Source organism: Equus quagga, chromosome 8 (assembly GCF_021613505.1).
Source record: "Equus quagga isolate Etosha38 chromosome 8, UCLA_HA_Equagga_1.0, whole genome shotgun sequence".
NCBI lineage: Eukaryota > Metazoa > Chordata > Mammalia > Perissodactyla > Equidae > Equus > Equus quagga.
In genome coordinates, this window is record NC_060274.1 from 37061338 (window position 1) to 37074864 (window position 13527).

Sequence of the window (13527 nt, forward strand, 5' to 3'; positions counted from 1 at the left end):
ACACACACACACACACACACACACACACACACACACACACACACACAGAAACACACACTCACACTCACACAGAAAGGAAAGTCTTTGGCGGGTTTATGATGCCTTAAAGGTTCCCAATATCAATATTTCAAATTGTCCCTTTGTTTGTTACTCCAGGAGGTTTTTACACGCTGAGGCAATGCACCATAGTAAGATGGCTGAGAGGTATGCCTTTGTTTTGTTTTTGGACCTCAGGTGCATAGACTTGGTTTAATCATAATCCTTGTGTCACTCATCATTGGTCCATGCATGGCTCTCTTTTTTTGTTTTAGTTACTTAATTTAATTAGTTATTTTAAATGACGTTAATAAGCAGCCATGAACCTACCAAATAAAAGCTACAACCTTGAAAATAACCTACTTCAATCATATCATACCCTCTCCCCCACCACGACCTATCCCCTTGCCTTCTCCACCTGAGGTAACCATCATCCCTGTTTTCTTTTGTATATTCTTTTTGTTGCCATCTATATGTACTCATAAAAAGTTATATTTTAAAATTTTAGTTGTTTTTAATTATATAAAAGGGTGTCATGCTGTATGTAATCTTTCGGGAATGACCTTTTTAACTTAATATTATATAATATTGCTAAGATTCGACCATATTGTTGCATATGCCTTTATTTTATGACATGAGATGAGAGTAATTGTGAAGGAGGAGGTGTGAAAGAACTTGCTGAACATGCAGGCCATTCTCAAAGATCAATTTTAGAAAAGAGGACATATGGATGTGGAAGTGCCTTTAAAACAATTCCAGGTCCACCCCCATAGAAAGTCTTCGTGTATTCCTAGAGGTAAACATACCAGTTTGAAGACTACAGACGCCTATCACCAGGTTGGGGCTGCTTAAGGGAATTTGTAGATATTCTGGGCAAGTTTATTAACCTTTCCAAGCCTCAATTTTCTCATCTTTAAAATAGATATAATAGTAACTTCCCATTGGACTTTTTATTAGGTTAAGAAGAAAACATTTATAAATCAAATATTTATGTTTTTCTTTAAGCAAAAGTTTTTCTGCAGTTTTATGAAATTACATTAAGGTAGAATTGTGGGTAATTTTGATAGTTGCTAGTTATTTAGAACTCTTTGTTAACGAGTAATGAGCCTGGATTACCTATTTTTGAAATTCCTCTGTAGCGTCAGTTTAATTTTAAAGCATTTGATCGTAAAAGCAAATATGAGGATATTAAAAAATAGAATCCTTACTAGAGAGTTTCTCACAAATGTTATGTCCTAGCGTTTACTATTTTTTAATCCTGTGTCTAGTTTCTGCAAATGGCTTACTTTTTGCCCTTTTTTTCATATCCTATTCAATGTATGATATACTGTGATAGAATTGGCTTTAAAAGATTGCACCAAGGATAATAGTAACCTACTTTTATGAACATATATTCTTCATTAATAGTTTTAACAAATGATTACTTGTTGCTTATTCAGAAGGCACAGAAAAATAGTCCGTCTGTAAAGGTGAAGCCCTGAAGGAGGTGGGGCATCAAGGATGATTTTTATTGGAGAAGTTTACAGAGCCTGTGTGTGAAGTCTTCAAGAGCAACTTGCGGGAGATTGGGGCTGGCAGCTTTGGTGCTACGTAGTAAATATTGGCATTTTTTTGTTGCTGTCAAGAAATGTCACTGACAAACAATTTAATACTTTTTATTTCCAGCCTTCCTTTATGGCAAGATTGTCATGAGTTATGGAGTAAAAAACGAAGAAGACAGAAGCAGATGGGCATGACTGATGATGTTTCCACAATTAAAGCCCCCAGAAAGGACTTGTCTCTGGGCTTGGATGACAGCAGAACCAGTACCCCTCAGGGTGTGCTGCCGTCTTCACAACTGAAATCTCAGGGCAACTCGAATGTAGCACCTGGTCAGTAATGCTTCCGTGGGTGGGTTGGTTTTCTTCGCGCTGGTGTGTGGCTAGCGTTGATTGTATTGTTCTAGTGGTAAAGCATCTTGTGGCTGTAGGTCAGGTTAATGCACCGAACTTGACATTTCCTTGTTATTTGCTTGTGTGCCAGTACAGGCGTTTCACTGCCACTGGCACCACAATATTAAGCAATTTTAAGGTAAGGTTAACTTATAAAGAAAGCATGACATTGCATATGATTAGTGATTGGTCAGATTTCCCTGTTTCCTTTTCTCCCTAGAGCAGGAGTCAGTAGGTCTTTTACTAACCCCGTTCTCATGGAGGCTCAGCATTTAGTGTCTGTGGATGCTTAAAGAATACGAAGATAGAGGAAACTAGCCAAAAACTCAGAGGAGCTCTTTCGTACTGTTTGTAATGTCCTCGGATCACTCTTAATATAATTCCCATTATATTATAGAATCTCAAAGATTGCCATCTTAATACTGTGCCAGAAATGATTTGAAGTTTGATAAAGAAGAGTATTTTCGGGAAACTTAAATTTCTTCCTCTGACTCAATCTGTTATATGAGTAAGCTGCTTTAATGTTGTCAGAAGTGTATTAAACTCATTCTCTCATTTAGTTAACAACTTTTTAAAAAATGGAATCCACTCCCTCATTTTACCTCAACAGAAAACATTCAACTTTAGCTTAATTTTTTTAATGAAAACAAGAGACTGTTATGAAAAAAATGTTTGTTTGTGGAGGTGGTGATTTATTAAACATGAAAAAGTAGCCTAGCACTTACTAAGAGATGAGTACATATTGATCAGTTAGTTGATTAAAACAGATCCGTGGTCAGATCGAACTTCTGGTGGTTGAGGATAAATATATGGTAGATAAGCTGAGAAAGGTTAGAGAGATTCCCGTTAATGCGTTTCCATGTAATCTGCAAGTTTAGACTTGGCCTTGGTCGGACTAAAGTGCTGATGCATGTTACTTTATAAAGCAAAAGCAGTTGTTATTTGTTGTTCAGAAGTATTCTTTCCTTTCTTGGAATACTGAATTCCCCTCATACATGAAAATATTTGATATGCGTAGCTTTGGAGAACACATGTGCTGTGTACAGTGAGGGCTGTCTATATCAAGTTCAATATTACTTCTCTTCATGCTAAAAATATGTAAAATTTGGAGAAGGGCAAAAGAGAAGCCACAGGAAGTTTTCATAATTTGTATTTATAAATGTTACGTTTTCTATGCCGTCTGCTCCTGAAAAAGGATGTGAGCTCGCAGTAACAGGAAATTTGGATGGTGTCAGCTGTCCCAGGTGACAGTTGTCATATTCCTTAACAAGACTATCAGGTCTTCATTTCTACTCCTCTTCACGGAACTGATGTCCTTACTTCACCAGCAAACCTAATGTAACAGAGGGTAGATATTTCACTCTATTTTAGCTGCTAAAAAATGAATTGCCCTTTCTGGGCTCATTTTGTTATTGTTTCTTAGCTCTAACCTATTTAACAGCCCTGTTAATGGGGGAGAGCTTCATTTTATTTTTTGTTTTCCTTTTTTTTTTTTAACTGTTACTATTAAGAAGTGAGAATTTTGGTTTTTTGAAATAGGAATGAATCCTCTTTGTCTTTCAAGACATCATCAGTGTCTTGAAATAAGAAAATGCCCCTTCTGTAGAGGAGACACCATAGTTAAAGAATACTTCTCTGAGTTCACGCAGAGACAGCCTCTGCTAATAGAGAAGTAAAAGGGAAAATGAACAAAACCAACTTCAGGGGTGTAGTGAACAAGCTTGGTTCCCTATTAATGCCTGCAGGTCACAAGAAGAACTTGCAAAAGTTTGTGTTGAATTAATCTAAAAATAATATTAAGAATGAATGAAGACTATCTCAAAATATGTAGAGAGAGAATATAAAAAGATAGCATTAATCATCAGCATTTTATCATCTTTGGTTTCTCTTCTATTAGTCTGTCATCTGTGGTTATGGAAATTGCTTGTCACTGTCTGTATTCTCTCTTAACATATTAGTATTGTATGCATTTGAGCCTTGTTGTATATGACTCAGATAAGCTTGCACAACAGCCTCTGTAAACCGTCACAAGTCTAAACTGAAAATTGGAAAAAGAAAAATAACTGGTTCTGTTTTTCTGGTGCTGAGTTAATGCCTTCTTCTGTGCACATTGTAAGCATGCTTCTGTAGGAGTTCCTAGCTTACCCAAAGTGACCTAACTTAAAAAATGAATTAAAATACATTTTATCAGAGAGTCCACAATATCCTAGTTTGAAATTACTGCAAAGATAAAGTTAGGTTCTTAGGTAATAAGCATTATTTTAGATAAACAATACCGTGGGTTAAGAGCTCAGACTCTGGAATCAGAATCCATGGGTTCAAATCTCAGCTCGGTTACTTACAGCGTTTGTGACCTGGGCAAGTTATTGAGTCTCTCTGGATGTCAGTTTCTTCTTCAGTAAAAAAAAAAACGAGGCTGATAATAGAGCATGCCTTATAAGGTTCTTGTGAGGAATGAAGGAAATAAAATACTTAGCCCCTGACACTGTTGCTGTCGTTGTTATCATCATCTATTTCCATTCACAAGTGATATTTCCTGGTTATGTCTATAGTATGGGGTTCTGATGGTAGTTTGGATTTTCCTTTTGAAGTATTTACTCCTAAAAATAATTTACTCAAAATGCACTGCAGTTTTTTTTTGTTTAAATTTATGTGCAGTTACATCTTAAATGTACAGGAAATTGAACTAGACTGAGATTCCCTTTTCACAGTATTTCTTAAACACTGTCCCACAAATGTGCATTTTAATATGGTAATACAGAGCCATTTTGGGGGGCAAGGGAGAGCTGCGAATTATGAATTCTAATTAATACAAATTTTGTCTTTAGTAAAAACAGGCCCTGGACAGCAGTTAAACCACAGTGAATTGGCAATTCTACTAAACCTACTACAATCTAAAACAAGTGTTAATATGGCTGATTTTGTCCAAGTGTTGAACATTAAGGTAAACTCTGAGACTCAACAGCAGCTCAATAAAATAAACCTTCCTGCTGGAATTTTGGCAACAGGTGAAAAACAGACAGATCCATCAACACCACAGCAGGAGTCTTCGAAACCATTGGGAGGAATTCAGCCTTCTTCTCAGAGCATCCAGCCTAAAGTGGAGACTGATGCTACCCAGGCTGCTGTGCAGAGCGCATTTGCGGTTCTGTTGACTCAGTTAATAAAGGCTCAGCAGTCGAAGCAGAAAGACGTGCTACTAGAAGAGAGGGAGAATGGATCGGGACATGAAGCGTCGTTACAACTCAGGCCACCTCCAGAACCTAGCACTCCGGTCTCGGGTGAGTGTGCAGACAGCAGACCACTAACACAGCTGTGTTCACACTGTTTTCTTGCTGTTGCTGATGATTTGTAATGTGTACTGTTCCGTGGCATTGCTAGATGTCCTGAAAATTTTCAGGTCGCTGGTTATGGCTTGGTTTCTTTATCTGTTTATCCATGTGTGAGATAACTCAATATGAATGCCATAGATTTTTTTCAGGTAAACCTATCGTTAAGAAATAATCTTTTACTCCAACTACAACAGGATGATTGACCGAGGCAGAAACTTTATGTATACAGTAGCTTTTGTTCTTCAAGCAAAAAAATAGGTATACGTGAGATACTTTTCAAAAGTCAAATACAGTCAAGTTTTTCAGTCACCATAGACTTAAATGGTAGCAGGTAATGTTAGTACTTACATACCTCTTTCCTTTTGTCTTTTTTGCTAGAGATGGAACTTCTAATGATCTTTAGGCCCACCCATAGGAAACAGGAACTATTTTGAACGGTTAGTTTTCCATGGTAACTTTGTTCTCTTTTTTTTCGCTTTGTTTCACTCAGGGCAAGATGACCTCATCCAACACCAAGATATGAGGATATTGGAGCTCACACCAGAACCAGACCGGCCTCGCATTCTGCCTCCTGATCAGCGACCTCCTGAACCACCTGAACCACCACCAGTCACTGAGGAAGATCTGGATTATCGGACAGAAAACCAGCACGTCCCCACCACTGGTTCTTCCTTAACTGACCCTCATGCCGGAGTGAAAGCAGCGCTGTTACAGCTTCTTGCTCAGCATCAGCCCCAGGATGATCCCAAAAGAGAAGGTGGTATTGACTACCAAGTAGGAGACACTTACGTACCCACTTCAGACTACAAGGACAACTTTGGATCTTCTTCCTTCTCCTCTGCTCCTTATGTTAGCAGTGATGGTCTAGGGGGTAGCTCTGCTCCACCACTGGAACGACGTAGCTTCATCGGGAACTCTGATATTCAGTCTTTGGACAACTACAGTACTACTTCATCTCATTCTGGTGGGCCACCTCAGCCTTCTGCCTTTTCGGAGTCATTTCCTAGTTCAGTAGCTGGATATGGAGACATTTACCTCAATACTGGTCCCATGTTGTTTAGTGGAGACAAGGACCATAGATTTGAATATAGCCATGGCCCCATTGCAGTCCTGGCAAACAGCAGTGACCCTTCCACAGGGCCCGAGAGTACTCATCCTTTGCCAGCAAAGATGCACAACTATAACTATGGTGGTAACTTACAGGAAAACCCAGGCGGCCCTGGCCTCATGCATGGACAGACCTGGACTTCTCCTGCTCAAGGACCTGGATATTCACAAGGATACAGGGGACACATTAGCACATCAACTGGCAGAGGTCGAGGCAGAGGGTTACCATACTGAGTATCTGTTTTTCCTCAGGCACATCATTTTTATCTGGAAAGACTTTTCTAGCTGCGATTTAAGGCAGCAGTCCAAGAGACTTGAATAATATTAATTCAACAACAGCTTTATTTTTATGTGGAAAAGGGTCTTGCATACAATAGTTAAAAAAAAAAAGACAAAAAAAACCTTTGCTTAAATTCATGCTGTTCTAAAAACTAGATCTATTAATTGTACATCTTCACGAATTCTAGTTAACAATTTTATTTTGTATTCTTGCAGTTTTAAGTGGATGCTAATCTTAGGGACATAAAAGTCTTTATGGCCCTCTGCAGATCTTCTGAACTATGCACATTTGTGCTTTTTTTGTAAGTTTGGACCAACTTTTATGTAACAACCAACAAACCCCTCCCCCCTCCAGTTTTACAACAATCAGAAAGGGCACTGATTTATTTGGTATTTTTCTTTTTACAAAGCTACCTTTAGTCAAAGGTCACTGTCAGTCTTTGCACCTGCTTTCAGTGTTATTGTGAAAGGTGTACTTTGTGCATTTCAGAAAATAAAACACAACCTTTCTCTTGATGCAGCAGTTTTATAAAAAAAAATGGTCAACGTTATTTTTGTTTTACTTTGCAGATTATCATAGCCTAGCAAAATGCATTCAAACGAAATAGTGGGTTTTATATGAAAACTATGGGTGGGCTGGGGAGGGTAAGTAAGTGCCTTAACAGGTAAACTTAAGGTCTGAAAAAGCAGTTAACCTTTACACCCATTTGTCTTCTAAAGGGAATCAATGCATTGTACTGGCGAGGCAGGGAGCTCTCCCGTGTTTAGGGGCTGCCTGCTCAGTTCCCATGGGGTCCATTCCCTCTGCCCATCACACTGTCTCCTTTCTGCCTGTCTTTGGGCTCTGTTACCTTCCACTACCACCTTCTCTTGAGAGAAGAGTCAGAACAAAGAAAGGGAGTAGAACTCCAATCAGTACCTTTTGTTACTTCTGAGAAGTCCTAGAAAGTTTTGTCATTTAAATGGTTAAAATAGCTAACAGAATTTTAGAGTACCATTTTCTTTCAGCTGCCATATTGTCCCTGTTTCCTCTTGCCATGGATAATTGGAGGGCAGTAGCATAGAAGTAAGAGGTAATAACAGAATTTGCATAGATCTTTTGAAGTTCATGGGGGAGGGGTGGCAAACACCATATTTTAAGTTATGCAGTTGCCATTTTAAGAAAAAATTAACTCTATTCACTTTACTTGTTAACTAGAAACATTACCTAGATGGAATTTATGGAAGCAAAGAAAACATAGTGAGAAGAAACCCTGTTATCTTCCTTCCCTCACCTGTGAGGTTTCTTATGACTCCTTCTGCAAGACTTCGAGCAAATTTAGTTCATTTTAACATTTTTTCTCCTATTGAAAGCAACGAAGAATGGTGGGCTAACCCTTATCTAAACTGTCATGGTGTCAAATCTATTCATGTGCACAGAAACACACACGTGCACACACACATACAGTTAGAATAATTCTAGAAAGGAACCAAAGGTAAAAAGCCAGTGTTTCCATTATCACTAACTGGAAAAAATAGACTCTGGAAATGAGAGTTGTGCCAATTAGCCATTTTGTTTTAATTATTCTCTTGGTAACTTATTTTTTGATTGGAATCTTAAATTGGAACAACTGTTATAGAATGGAAATTGCTCCAGTTCTGAAGTCAGTTTCTTAACCCTGTGCCCTCTTATCTGACTTGTGAACCTTCATTTCCAAACAATATATGGGAGGCGTTGTAGTTTGGGGACAGTAAGGACATTTTAAAGTGGATAATTTGCCATTTTACTGCTATAAAATGAGTTGATGTCGGTTGACCATTTTATTTTTTGATGGAATTTTTTTTGTTTGGGAGAAAGAAATGAATGGAAGAAAAAATTATTTTGCTTTTATTTGAATATTGAGTACTAACAACTTATAATAAAACTACATTGCAGGAAGTGAAGAAATATTTTGAAATTTAGCAAAATAGCTACAGTATTCAAGTATCTGAAATTTTAATATGGTGAGTCTTAGAGCTTTAGACTTTCCTCTAAGTGACAGTATCTAAGTTATTCTTAATAGTCACACTTGATAATTCTGCTGACTACAGCAGCTAACCTGAAATTGAAGATATTTATGTGACATGAATAGCCTGTGTTTTAAAATTAAATATTTTATATAAAATGGAACTGTGTTTGGATAGTTTTTCTAATTCAACATTTCAGTTATATATTTATGTTGGGAGAGTGGCTGGGAGGATGTGGAAATTGTTCCTTGAAATTGAAAATTTAAATCACAGCTTCTAATCTCACCCTAAAACAGTGTTGATGTGACACATACCAATATTTTATGCACCACTTAGAAAAAATGTTGCCACTTAAACTACAACACAGTGTTAAGGTGCATCCACTGTAAAATAATCCCCAAATATAGAGACATTGTTGTATGAAAGAATTTGTCTTAAAATTGATGAAATATGATAGTCAAAATCTTAATGCATCCTTCCATACCATGTAATACTTTAGCAAGTTTGGATTAATAAAAAGAACAGGATTGGGAAATCACTGATTCTCTAGGTGATAATGACTGCAGTAATCACTGAGTATTCTTGAGTGAAATCTAAGCAACATAAAATATTGCTGATGTTTTTGGGGAAGAAACAGGTAAGTCAGATTGCAAATAAGATGAAAATAGGTAAGATTGACCTACCAAAAGAAGAAAATATTCATTATATCCCACGTGAAGTTCCTTTTTGTATTTCCTGACACAGCAAGTTTTTCCGCATGGAACTCAGTGTATTTCCCAAGTCTTCATCCATTATTTGCTGGAGAGGTGCAATCACTCGCCCATGAAATTTTAAAAGACTCATTTGAAGGGGTTTATTGATTAAAATAGTTTGTGGAATGTGAATTAAGAGAATGCTTTACCTGTGGCTCAGAGCTTCATTCTGTCAGTGAATATGTGTTGAGTGCCTCCCAAGTGCCGGGTACTGTTCTAGTGCGCGGGCTACGTCAGTCAACATGAAAGGCGCTGCCCGGAGCTTCTAGTGGCTGACGGTGAGCAAGGCGGTTTAAAAAGGGTCTGGAGAAGCTAGTGGTGTTTGCTTCTCTCAGCTATATCTAAATTACACTTAAGTGAGTAAGAAATGAAAAATGTGAGTGTCTTTGTAAAGTTTTAAAGTCAAATTTGAATAGAGAAATAAGGTTTTGGAAAGAACAACTGGAAACTCAATGATGAAAACAAATTTTAAGTTGCACGTGGCCAGTTTGTAATAGGCTGATTTGTAGGAAACATCAAGATTTCTTGAGAAAAATGGAAGGTAAATGGGTTAAATGCTTCCAGACTAACTTGACTGGTACTTCGGAGTCAAGTGTTTCTGCATTCGCTATGAGCTTAACCCAATTTTGGATGATTTTTCACTTTTTTTTTTTTAAAGTGAAGTTGAAATAAAAGCTTTGAATAAAGATCTGCTGATTCTCTGGGATGCTGGCGTTCACATTTGTGAAGTCTAACAGGATGTTCCAGTAATCTAAAATCATCTAGTCCGTCTCCTCACTGTAACAGCTGAGAACAATGACACTTAGATGGCTTGCCAGCGCTCGTTTCTCTAAGCCTTATCTAAATTCCGCAGTAAATACTTAACTTTTTAATAAAAGCGACTATTAAAATACTTATTAGTGTGATAGTAAAATAAATTTAGAATCCTGAACAACTGGTTTAACACAAATGGCTTAAAAAAGTCAACTGAAAAAATGATTCAGAAGAAATAAGGAAATAAACTAAAAATTTTAGAAAACTTATTTAGGAGCCTTGTAGAGACTGTTTGCTTCATATGTGGATAGTCTTTAAAAAGTTTTTTTTTTTTTTAAGGACAGTAGTTTAAATTTCTAAGAATTAGGTAATAAGACTGAATCTGATTGAAACATTTTCTGTTTGTAGGAGGAAAATTGATATCTGCCTTGAAAACATTGCTTTTAAATTCTTTCAAGGTTTTATAATGTCAAGTGGTTTTATAAGAGGAGCAATGGTTTGTCATTTACCAAAGGCCTCTCTACATAATTTCTTAAATTGTTTTTAGTTTAATTAGAAATAAAAGCTACCAACAGATTAATAAGCTATCAAGGGACCCAATTGAAGATGAGGAAAACAAAATTTTTATCATACTGGAAAGAACTTACCTTTTGAATTATGTAGACTAACGAATTTTGTGGCTCTCACTCTTTTTACCATATCAAATGTCCCATTAAAAAAGAATTTTCTAGTTCTCATTGCATTCAAAATACGGATTGTAGTGAATTGCCCTGTAAGTTTTTTTCACAAGTTAATTTGTTGTAAAGGTGCCATGCTTTTCTGCAAGAACTTTAGTATCAAGTCTTGTAACTTAAATCGAATGTGTTTAATATAAGCCATTTGTTTAAAAAAGAAAAGGCTGTATTTGATAGTCTGTAAATAAACTGTCGTAAGAATTCCAGGCCATTTAGCCTTGTTTTCTTCTTGCTTATATCCAGAACACACTCTTGGAAATAATCTCATCTGATGAAGACGACCGCTTGTTAACCATTGTGCCGTGTTTTACTGACAAAGCTTAAAAGCTGGAACTCTTATTTTTTCCTGTTTATATTTGTACGTGTTTGGAAATGTAGGAACATATCCAGAGATGAACCACCATTAATATTTTGCTTTTGATGATGTATATGAATGTGTATCTAATTTTTTTCTGGATGGGATTATACTGCCCATAGGTTTTGAATTAGATTTTTTTAGTAACGTGGACACCCGTCTATTCAGTAATTAAATTCTACGCTTTTTTAAATGGTTGTAAATAATTCCTTTATAGAAGAACCGTTAATTTAACAATTCCTTATTACTAGACACAAAATATTTCTAACTTCTGTTATAAATAATGAGATGAAAATCTGCATAAATATATGTATACATACATACAAATGCACATAATTTCTTTGGAATTGCTGGTCTAAAGAGTGCAGTTCTTTTGCTATATCCTGATTGCCCTCAGGAAAGTTTTGCAAGTTGTACATTCCTATTGCTTTCGCTTTGCCTTTAGCTATGTTAAGTACTTAAAATTTTTAAATCTTTGCCAGTTTGTCAGGTGATAAATCATCTTGTTTAAATTCATATTTCTTTGGTTACTACTGAAATTCAGTATTATGTTAGCCAACTGTCTTTTGTTTATTGACTATTCATGTGTTTATTAGGTGTTTATCTCTGTTGCTTTGAAGAGCTCTTAATATAAGGCAGGTAGCCCTTTGTAAACTATAGTCTTAAAAATGCTGTACGGGGCCAGCCCTGGTGGCCTCGTGATTTAAGTTCAGCTCAGTCTGCTGTGGCGGCCCAGGTTCAGTTCCCTGGGGCTTACTTAACAGAGAGCAGTCTCTGTTAGTGGCTGTGCTGTGCTGGCGCCCCAACTACTAACAAATAGAGGAAGATTGGCACAGATACTAGCTCAGGGCGAATCTTCCTCAAGGGGAAAAAAATACTGTAGTATGGTGTGTATTGATATAGGAAAATTTAATGATTGTATGTAGTCTGTTCATCTTTTGCTTATGTTTTCTCCTTAGAAAACCTTTGTCTACTCCAAGATTATTCTAATTTTCACACAAATTTCATCTTCTCTGGCTTTTACACTTAATTCTAAGTCATTCTGGAATTTATTTCGTTAGATGTTGTGAGCTAAGGATCCAACGTTACTCCTTTTCTGAATCTCTATACTAACCAGGCCAAGAGCATTTGTTGAACAGTTCATCCTATCCCCTGTTTTGAAATACCAGCTTCGTCTCATTTGGGTCCATTTCTGGGCTTTCAGTTATGTTCCAGCCCTGGTCTTTGTCTTCTGGTTACAAGTACTGTACTTGTGTTAGATCTTTATGAACTATGCATGTCTCATTGTAGCCTTTCTTTAATCACTGTAATTTCAATTCCTAGAACAATGTGTAGTACATGGCAGACAGTACTATTTGTTGTAGGATGGAACTTAATTTAACTGTCCTTTTTCAAAGTTTTCTATTCCTGCCTGTTTATTTTCCCAAGTGACTTTCAGAATCATTTTTCTCACTTTCCCCAAGTATCCTGTTAGGATTTTAACCAGAAACACGCTAAGTGTTTAAATTCACTTAGGGGGTCTTTCCATTGAACACATAGTACAATATATATATATTTTTTGCATGTCCTCATTAAAGGTTTTGAAATTTTCTTTACTATAATACTGATATGTTGGTTTTTTAAAAGTCTCCAAAAATTTTTGTCGCTTTTAAAAATGGACTCTTCGTATTATTATAAGTACTGTAATATTTTAAACGAATCACTGCATATATAGGAAAGCTGTCGTGTGTGTTTTTTTTAAACTGGCTACATTGCATAACTCTTCTATTATTTCTAATAGTTTTCAGTTGATTGAATATGATAATGGGCATTCTTATTTCTGATTTTATGAATGTCTAATTTTTAGTATTTCACTCAAGTATAATTTAAACTATAGAATAGAAATAAAATACTTATGTTAAGAAGAATCTTGATTCATGAAGCCCATTTATTGGAATCAGATGTTAAATTTTTTTCAAATGCTTTTCCAGTGTCTACCAATATGTTAGTATGGATTTCCTCCTTTGACCTATCGATGAGAGACCCTGATTATATTAGCAGAATCTAATATTGAGCCAGCCATTATAAATGCTGCTGTATTCTATTGACTGACCTTATTTATATTTAGGATTTTGTATTTATTCATAAGAGGTAAGTCTAGTTGTGATGGCTTTGCAGAATAAACTGGAAAACTCTCTCATGTCTTATTTGATTTAGAATATACCCTGAGAATTGTCTGTTTATTGAAGTTGATGCTATTTTATTTATATCTAGATACACCTG

At 36.3% G+C, this 13527-nt stretch overlaps 1 protein-coding gene across 2 annotated transcripts in view; it reads left to right on the forward strand.

The window, feature by feature from the left end:
• CDK13 (cyclin dependent kinase 13) overlaps positions 1-7201 on the forward strand; it is a 108863-nt gene extending 101662 nt beyond the window's left edge. The window contains exons 12-14 of one of the 2 annotated variants that reach the window (XM_046669133.1): positions 1702-1907; positions 4796-5248; positions 5790-7201. In XM_046669133.1, the coding sequence (XP_046525089.1) occupies positions 1702-1907; positions 4796-5248; positions 5790-6640 (1510 nt within the window). In that variant the 3' untranslated portion in view covers positions 6641-7201. The remainder of the gene's footprint in view (positions 1-1701; positions 1908-4795; positions 5249-5789) is intronic. The other variant, XM_046669134.1, reaches the window with a different exon arrangement.
• The last annotated feature ends 6326 nt before the right edge of the window (positions 7202-13527 follow it).